The following is an 8,802-nucleotide window of genomic DNA, read 5'->3' as shown; positions in this document are numbered from 1 at the left end:
TAACTTAATTAGGTGTATAACATCTGTTATCTAGTGAATGTTCGATGCCCAGTGATGGACTGGCACCAAGTACAGTGTGAATTCCTGCCTTGTGCTTGAAGTCTGTTATAAATCATAACAAGTAAACAAGAGTTGAGTTAAAATAATATTAAAATAAATGAAAAGTAAACATTTAAAAGGTGTAAAAAGAAAAAATAATAATAAAAACAACTCTCGTCAGCTCAGTAGGCGTTTTAAAAATCAACACTGAAAATGGAACGGCTCAGAATTGTCCCTGTGCGGTATCCGTACTCTGTCTATCTGTAGGGCTAGAAGCAATGAAGGTAAATTTACGTGTTAAATGTCATTTATTTTGAATAAGTGTTAGTTTAACAACCTAAACAGCTGATTGAACGTTTTGAATGTGAATTTTTAAAGCTAAAGGACCATAAATGGTTTAATAAATGGCTAGCCTTGTACTTTAAACTGTTAGCATAATGGCTAATATAAGCGACCGCTAGCGACTCGTGCTAACGAGTTCTGTTCGACTCCGTATTTGAGAATCGACTCCGAGTCACTTCCAGTTGTGAGAGGTTTATGGAGTCGATTCCAAGATTCGACTTAGGAATCGATTCCTCTACAAAGTTCCTGATATTCGATCTAAAATAACACGTTTCTGCACTACTATGGTTTGATATTTAACATCTAAGCTTGGTAGACTTCAGTAGTAGAGTATTTAAACTCTAGTAAAGTCATTATTTACTGGAATAAGCTTAGATTTTTCTATATTATTCCAAAAGCCTGAATGATTCATTTCAAACCCAGTTCTGATGTGTGTTTTTGGGATCATTGTGCTGCCAGAACACCCAGGTTATTCATTATCTGGTCCATTTTCTGCAAAGCACCAGTTACCACCACCATGCTTTACAGTAGGTGCAGTGTTGTTGGGTTTGAATGTCTGACCTTGAATGCTCCACAGAGCCCGTCTCCACGGGGCTTTTTACATTTACATGTTCAGCATTTAGCAGACGCTTTTATCCAAAGCGACTTGCAGTATACAGTTTTTGAAGCAATTGAGGGTTAAGGGCCTTGCTCAAGGGCCCAACAGTGGCAACCAGTACCTTAACCACTAGGCTACATCTGCCTTTTTTCTTATGATGATCAACAAACTTCAGGCAAGTTTAAAGGTGGTGATTTTGAAGCCTAGATTTTCTTTCTGTTTTTGCTATTTAGGTAAAGCTTGCTTGGCTGTGGACAGTCACACCTGTGTTATAGCAGCTTCTGATTCATGGTGGTGCTTCAAGTAAATCTGACCATTTGGAATAATTTGCTATTGAACTTGATACTGATACCCTCACCTCAGGCATCAGGCAAAGCCAAGACCTGTGTTGGGTTGGCACCGTGTCCAGGGTATTGCTGCCTTGTGCCTTGTGTTTCCCTGTGGAACTGGATCCACCTCGACCCTGACCAGGATAAAGCAGTTAATGAAGTAAATTAAATAATGAATAAATGTTCTGTTCTCTTTTGGCAGATTGATGGCAGTTAACATGAAGTCGGTGATCTGGAGGATTCTGGGCGAGGCTCTGACCCTGCGCTCGGGTAAAGCCCTCGGTCACGGAAATCACCCCACCGGGTTTGGAAGCGCCCCTGTGATCAGCCGAAACCTCTGGCTGAGCTGCACTCTGTGTGGGAAAACACGGACAGGCTCCAAGAAGAAAGAGCTCTCGGAGAAGAAGCTGGTACAGTATATTTAGTCATGATTATTTTAGGATGGACAGGTACAGAGAGGCTTCTAGGAAATAAACAATTCTTTCTTTTTTTTTTATTATGATTTTAACAGACGCGTTATTTTGTGGACCAGCGGAGAGTGAAGCTCCAGGCCGGCTCGGGTGGCGACGGAGCCTGCAGCTTCCACAGCGAGCCTCGTAAAGAGTGGGGCGGACCGGACGGGGGAGACGGAGGTAACGGAGGGGACGTCGTCATCAGAGGTACCGCTCCCAAAAAACTCAGCTTTGATTTGGTTGTACACTCGTTCCAGTATTTACAATGGTGTAAAAAGTAATCACCCCCTTATTTTAAGATTTAAGAGTTTATGGGGACATGCACAGTTACACTGAACAATAAATATGATATAATATATATATTTTTTTATTATTATTTAGTTTTACAGTGGGACCTCAATGTAACTGACTAAAAGGGACTAAAAGATATATAAATATGTCATGTAAAACCTGTAAATAAATATTAACATTGGTGTACTGTACTACTGGGGAGAAATGTGATGTTTTTTTGCCGTGATGGTATAGCCGGGACTCAGAGTTTCTATTATTCTAGGTCTGAGGCTCTGCTGGTGCAGAACTAAGCACCAGAATTTGCAAAAATTGAGAATTAAACACAAAGAAAAAGGCGAGAACAAAGCGAGCCTCCAGACAAAACAAAGCCGCCTCTTTCTCATGTAAACAGAGAGACGAGCGCAGCCTGGTGGACGATTACTGAACTACTGATCTTGGGACACTTCTCACTGGAATATTAAACAGTCGGATGGGACGTTCAGTTTTCCAGATTTTGTCCGTTCAATCCGAACTACAATGACAATAAAGTCTTAAATTCTAACATTGAAATTCAGTAAATATCAGTAAAAGCAGTAAATATAAAATATAAGAGCATCAGGGAATAAAAAATAAATGAGGTAACTGAAGTGCTTGTGCTAAAGTTATTAAACAAAACAAGTTTTAATGTCAGGCAAAAAATAAAGTGTCCCCCTGTAATTGCAAATGTATAGACCTTCCCCAAACTGTTGCTGTAAAGTCGGACGCATGTGACAGGAGGCGTGTCCACATAAGGATCAGTATGTATCAGTAACGCTTCACCTGAGCTTCACGTCTGAATAGAAACAGAATGAGGTTATAAATCGAACCTGAACCCTAGTCGAGGTGCGATGACGTGACCTGTGACCTGTGACCTTCCGAGTCCTGAAACCAGCAGTGCAACAAACATACCGGAGTAAAGGGAGCGATTACTTTCTCACACCTTCAGCTTCACGTCTGAATGTTCTTTTATCCCAGTGAACAAACAGGTGAAGTCGCTGTCTCTCGTCTCGGCTTCGTACCGCGGGGAGAACGGAGGAGCCGGAGCGAGTAAGAACTGTTATGGACGCAACGCTCAGCCTACGTACATACCGGTGAGTTTAATCCAGGTTAAAGTCAACCTGTGGTCACTTCCATCATACGTCCACTGGGTGGCGCCCCTGCTGCTCTCACACTGCATTTACATTTTCTGCATTTTACAGTTACATTATACAGTCTAAGCAATTCAGTGGGCCTTGCTCAAGGGCCCAACAGTGGCAACCTGTCAGTGGTGGGGTTTGAACCAGCGACCTTCTGATTATTCGTCCAGTACCTTAACCCCTAGGCTACACTAGCCTTCAGTCTGCGGTGTGTTTGTGTGTGTCGTGTTGGTCTGGACAAACTCCAGCAACCTTCACAGATCCATGACCTCAACTCCACTGTACTCCATTCAACTCCTTTGGGATGAATCGGAACATCAACTGCAAACCACAGTGCCAAATTATCACAGTCACACTCCAAAACAGTGGACTGTAAAAGAACCAGACACGTTTCACATCCCAGTTGCTAACAGGTGTAATGAATCGATGATATAAAGCAAACCATATGTTTAGGGAAGGACCTTTCCAGTTCCAGTATGAGCGAGCTCTTTATAGACCTGAAGAAAAGCTCAGTTTGGAATGAATCGGAACCTCAGCTGAGGCTTTCGTGACTAAAATGCTGTCATGTTTTGACTGGGCACAAATTCCCACAGACATACTCCAAAGTCTTGTGAGAAGCCTCATATCGGTCGCTGTATTTAAATACCATTTGTTTTAAAAATTCGGTCTGGTGTCCAGATACTTTTGGCCATTTAGTTTATTATATGAAGCTTTTTTGGGGTCACTTACATCAAACGTCCACTGGGTGGCGCCAAAGTTACTCATTTTACATTTACGTTGTCAGCAGACGCTTTTATCCAGTGACTTATCCAGTAAGCAATTGAGGGTTAAGGGCCTTGCTCAAGGGCCCAACAGTGGCAACCTGACAGTGGCTGGGCTTGAACCAGCGACCATCTGATTCCTAGTCCAGTACCTTTACCACTAGGCTGACTGGATTACACCAACCGTCCAAATATAGGTCTGTTTTGATCCCTGGTGCCCATCTCTGTTTGTGTTCTCTGTACGTAGGTCCCGGTTGGCACCGTGGTGAAGGAGGACGGCGGAACGGTAGCCGACCTGGCGCGTCACGGCCAGGAATACGTAGCCGTCCACGGAGGGGCGGGAGGCAAAGGCAACCGCTTCTTCCTGTCCAATGAAAACCGAGCGCCGACCAGGGCGACGCCCGGCGAGAGGGGAGAGGAGCGGGTACTGCGGCTGGAACTGAGGACCATGGCACACGCTGGACTGGTGAGAAAGAACGCCAAGTGGGTACAATGTATGGGCAAAAGTATATGGACACCCCTTATAAGCCACAGGTGTAATAAATCAGTCATATAAAGGTAATATGCAACGGTTTAGGGAAGGTCCCTTTCCTGTTCCAACAGTGCCCTGCACAGAGCCCTGAGCTCAGCCCCACTCAACAGGTCTGGGATGAACCGGAACAGCCATACAAACGATGCCTTCTTTTGACCGAATGGGCACAAATTCCCACAGACGTACTCCAGGTGTCCAGATACTTTTGGCCATATAGTACCTGTGCAGATCTTAAAGCAGCTACGTGTCGGCACCTCATCACGCTACCACCACCACGTTTCACGGCTGCTGTATCGTTGTATTTTCTGAGATCATGCCGAGGTCCGAGTGCTCATTGGTTGATGTGTGTACCCGCTTGCAGGTTGGGTTCCCGAACGCGGGGAAGTCTTCGTTGCTCAGGGCGATCTCTAACGCCCGGCCGGCGGTGGCGGCGTACCCGTTTACCACGCTGAACCCACACGTGGGCATCGTCGAGTACAGAGATCACGAGCAGCTGGCAGGTGGGTACGCTGGTATTACACGTGATTCTCGTCTCTGATTGGTTCCTTTGGAACTAGTGACGTCACCCTGTGGACACCTGAGCACCAGCCTGTTAGACTCTCCTGGGACGGTGTTACTCAAGATTTTAGGTATGTGGGGCCATTTCGAAAGGTATGGGCAGTTGTAGCCCAGTGGTTAATCAATAGGTTGCTGGTTTAAGCCCCACTACTGCCAGGTTGCCACTGTTGGGCCCCTAAGCAAGGCCCTTAACTCTCAATTGCTTAGACTGTATACTGTCACGACAATGTAAACATAATGTAAATGAAAGGCATTGATGTTGGGCCTGCTTCACCCCAAGATGTTCGGAATCTTAGCTGTGCCTGTGGGTGGGAGGTGGGATTGGGGTTTCTCCTCTCTGCCGCTGCATCCTGGCATCCCTGTCACTGGCTGAGGTGGCAGCCAAAGCGGTGGGAGACTCTTTGTACCCGATAAAGAGCAGGGTGGTGCAAGTGGCACAGGATTGTGGACATTGGAACCCCAGCAGACCCTCCCTCCTTAGAAGACAAAAGTAGTTCTATTATAAATATGTCTCAACGTTAATCTGTCTGTCTGTCTGTCTCTCTCGGTTCAGTGGCGGACATCCCCGGCATCATCCGCGGCGCCCACCTGAACCGCGGGCTGGGCCTGTCCTTCCTGCGCCACATCGAGCGCTGCCGCTTCCTCCTCTTCGTGTTGGACATGTCGTCCTCGGAACCGTGGGACGAGCTGCGGTGCCTGCGCTTCGAGCTGGACCAGTACGAACCCGGGCTCTCCGAGCGCCCTCACGCCATAGTGGCCAACAAGATGGACCTGAGCGGCGCCGGCGAGAAACTGGACGAGCTGAGGAGGCGCGAGGAGCGGCGCGTCATCGCCCTGTCCGCTCTGACCGGAGACAACACCGAGGAGCTGATCGTGCACCTGAGGGAGCTGTACGACGGGCACGCGGGGGGCGCCATGCTCGCCTGGTAGAGATTTTGTAATAATTCATAATAAACTAGTAATGAATCAACTCTACTGAGCATATCTGGGATGAATCGGAATGTTGCCTGTGAGCCAGACCTTCTCATCCTACAGCAGTATCTCAGAAAGGCCCTGTATGGGCACTGAATGGGCACAAACTCCCACAGACGCACTCCGAGATCTTGTAACCAAGCCATTCGGCAGAACGTAGTCTGTTTCCATGGCTACTCATTAAAATAGGATGTACAGTGGTCAGGCGTCCACATGCTTTAATGCTGATGTGGATATTTTAGCAGAGTTTGAGCTTTAAAGTACATAAATTTATGTTTTATTTAAATCAAAATGTAAAGAATTTGCGATTGTAAACCTGAGTGATATTTACAAAATAATAATAATTTAATGTGTTTATTAAATGCATTTTTATTGACATCAATACTGTCACGTCTCTTTTATTCCTACCACCATGAATTCAGCACCAAATACGTATAATTCTGAATGATTATTTAATATCATTTAATATTTAATAATGATATACGATTATAATTTGTACCACATAGGTACAAATGTTGCTTAATATCTTGGTGGCGCAGCAGTGCTATCAGCCGCATGGGTGTCTACACAGATTAGTGAAGGATTGCTGCCCTGTTCAAGGTGTTTCTGTCTTGTTTCCAGTGTTTTCTAATGGAACCGGACTTGCTGAGACCCTGACCAGGGTTGGTAGCCCAGGCAGGATGACTGAACTGGTGTAAACACAACTTGTCCATAACATGCACCTTTGTTTACTCACTCACCCATGTACTCACTCACTCATTAACCCACTCATTTACTCACTCACCCATGTACTCACTCATTAACCTCCTCATTTCCTCACCCATTCACTCACTCACTAACCCCTCATTTAGTCACTCACCCATGGACTCACTCATTAACCCACTTAATTACCCATTTACCCTTGTACTCACTCATTAACCCACTCATTTACTCACTCACTCACCCATGTACTCACTAACCCCCTCATTTATTCAATCACCCATTCAATCACTAACTCCCTCATTTACTCACTCTCTCACCAATTCACTAACTCACTCACACCTGGGAATTTAGGCTTTGAAATCACCTTGTTTTTGGAAGGGAAAGAGATGCTGGGGCAGTGTGCTAAAAGGCAGAGATTAAGATACTGGCGTAGTGATCGGAATGTCACTGGTTCAAGCCCCTTCCACTTCTAGGTTGCCACTCTGGGCCCTTGAGTAAGGCGCTTTTACCCTTGATTTGCATTTCTTGGATTGTATTCGTGTTCCCAGGTGTTGCTGGTTTCTGATTCTGAAGATCCTAGTCCAGCAGTTTGGTGATTTATTTCTACAATCACACCTGATTTATTTATTAATTAATTGATTAATCAGTTAATTAATCAGTCTGTCAGCACAGCTGGTGTAACGCAATTCTGCCGTATTTGCTGCCATCTGGTGGTCATTTGTAGAAACAGCAGTACAATAAATATATAAAAAATAAAATAATAAATAAATACAAACTGTCCGTCACAAACCTTCACAAATTCCTCCTCTTAATACCACAAAGGAGCAAATACAAAAGCCAAAATCAGCTTTTTTGTTTTGTGAGGTGAGAGGAAACCCACACGGGCATGAAGTGAAGATGCTAAACTTCTCACTGGCAGTGAAAGGAGGCGAAGCGATGCTAATTGCTAAAAATATTGTATTTTCTTAGCATGCGCGGTACAAACAATTCTAATTACAAACAATTAATTTATGAAATTAGACTACTGGGCAAGTTTCTGCACATATTTTTCGTGCTAATATTAGATATAATATAGAATATACTACACATTCCATCCAGTCTTATGTAAAAGATTGGACACTTTTTTTAATTGCAGTGTAAGTTAACCCTATTTTTACGTGCAACAAACATGAATATGATATTTTCTGCTAAATTTAGTCCACACTTAAATACGAATACAGCATCAAATGTTAAATATGTGAATAACTAGACATTTTTTTTGCAGTTTGTTGTAAATGTCCAGCAAGTTCAGATGCCATTTCACCCACTGCATGGGAACTTTGACTGGCACAGAAGGGTTCTATTCACTTTATCACGATGATGAAAATCATCTGCAATTTCATACACAATAGATCTTTTATTGGTCTGTACCAGCCACCACAGCCAGATGTCCTTTAGCATCAATGAGTTGGCTTGTTCCTCCTCGGGCACTGATGATGGGGACCCACGCCTGCCTGTGACACCCCTTGCTGTTTGGGAGATCCTTCAACCCAGTTGTCCGTCCAAAAAGTCCCTCAGATGTTAATGCTGATCATATCTGCTGCCTTCAACCCCTAACCTACGAGGGACCTCCATCAGCCCGACATCTAACAGATCCCTCACCCTCACACGCACCATCAGATCAACATCTAATAGATCCCTCACCCTCACATGCACCATCAGATCCACATCTAATAGATCCCTCACCCTCACACGCTCCATCAGATCCACATCTAATAGATCCCTCACACACACCATCAGATCCACATCTACTAGATCCCTCACCCTCACACACCATCAGATCCACATCTAATAGATCCCTCACACACACCATCAGATCCACATCTAATAGATCCCTCACCCTCACATGCACCATCAGATCCACATCTAATAGATCCCTCACACACACCATCAGATCCACATCTAATAGATCCCTCACCCTCACACGCTCCATCAGATCCACATCTAATAGATCCCTCACACACACCATCAGATCCACATCTAATAGATCCCTCACACACACCATCAGATCCACATCTAATAGATCCCTCACC

At 44.7% G+C, this 8,802-nt stretch overlaps 1 protein-coding gene across 2 annotated transcripts; it reads left to right on the top strand.

Moving 5' to 3' along the window:
* The first annotated feature begins 285 nt into the window (after positions 1–285).
* mtg2 (mitochondrial ribosome-associated GTPase 2) lies at positions 286–6,402 on the top strand. 2 transcript variants are annotated; one of them, XM_063015098.1, is made up of 7 exons: positions 286–323; positions 1,511–1,718; positions 1,820–1,967; positions 3,045–3,160; positions 4,214–4,432; positions 4,860–4,998; positions 5,610–6,402. In XM_063015098.1, the coding sequence occupies exons 2-7, from the start codon at positions 1,515–1,517 to the stop codon at positions 5,984–5,986; spliced, it is 1,203 nt and encodes a 400-aa protein (XP_062871168.1). In that variant the 5' UTR covers positions 286–323; positions 1,511–1,514; the 3' UTR covers positions 5,987–6,402. The 2 variants fall into 2 exon arrangements, with proteins under 2 accessions (XP_062871168.1, XP_062871167.1); XM_063015097.1 differs by having other exon boundaries at positions 4,860–5,002.
* The last annotated feature ends 2,400 nt before the right edge of the window (positions 6,403–8,802 follow it).

Source organism: Trichomycterus rosablanca, chromosome 19 (assembly GCF_030014385.1).
Source record: "Trichomycterus rosablanca isolate fTriRos1 chromosome 19, fTriRos1.hap1, whole genome shotgun sequence".
In the NCBI taxonomy this organism is placed as follows: domain Eukaryota; kingdom Metazoa; phylum Chordata; class Actinopteri; order Siluriformes; family Trichomycteridae; genus Trichomycterus; species Trichomycterus rosablanca.
The sequence above is the reverse complement of the archived record's forward strand: the minus strand, read 5'-3'. Positions and strand labels throughout refer to the sequence as shown.

Coding starts and splice junctions, on each gene's coding strand:
- mtg2 (XM_063015097.1), top strand. CDS start 1,515: ATGGCAGTTAACATGAAGTCGGTGATCTGGAGGATTCTGGGCGAGGCT. Junction 1,968..3,044: donor AGGGGACGTCGTCATCAGAG/GTACCGCTCCCA, acceptor CTTTTATCCCAG/TGAACAAACAGGTGAAGTCG. Junction 4,433..4,859: donor CCATGGCACACGCTGGACTG/GTGAGAAAGAAC, acceptor ACCCGCTTGCAG/GTTGGGTTCCCGAACGCGGG.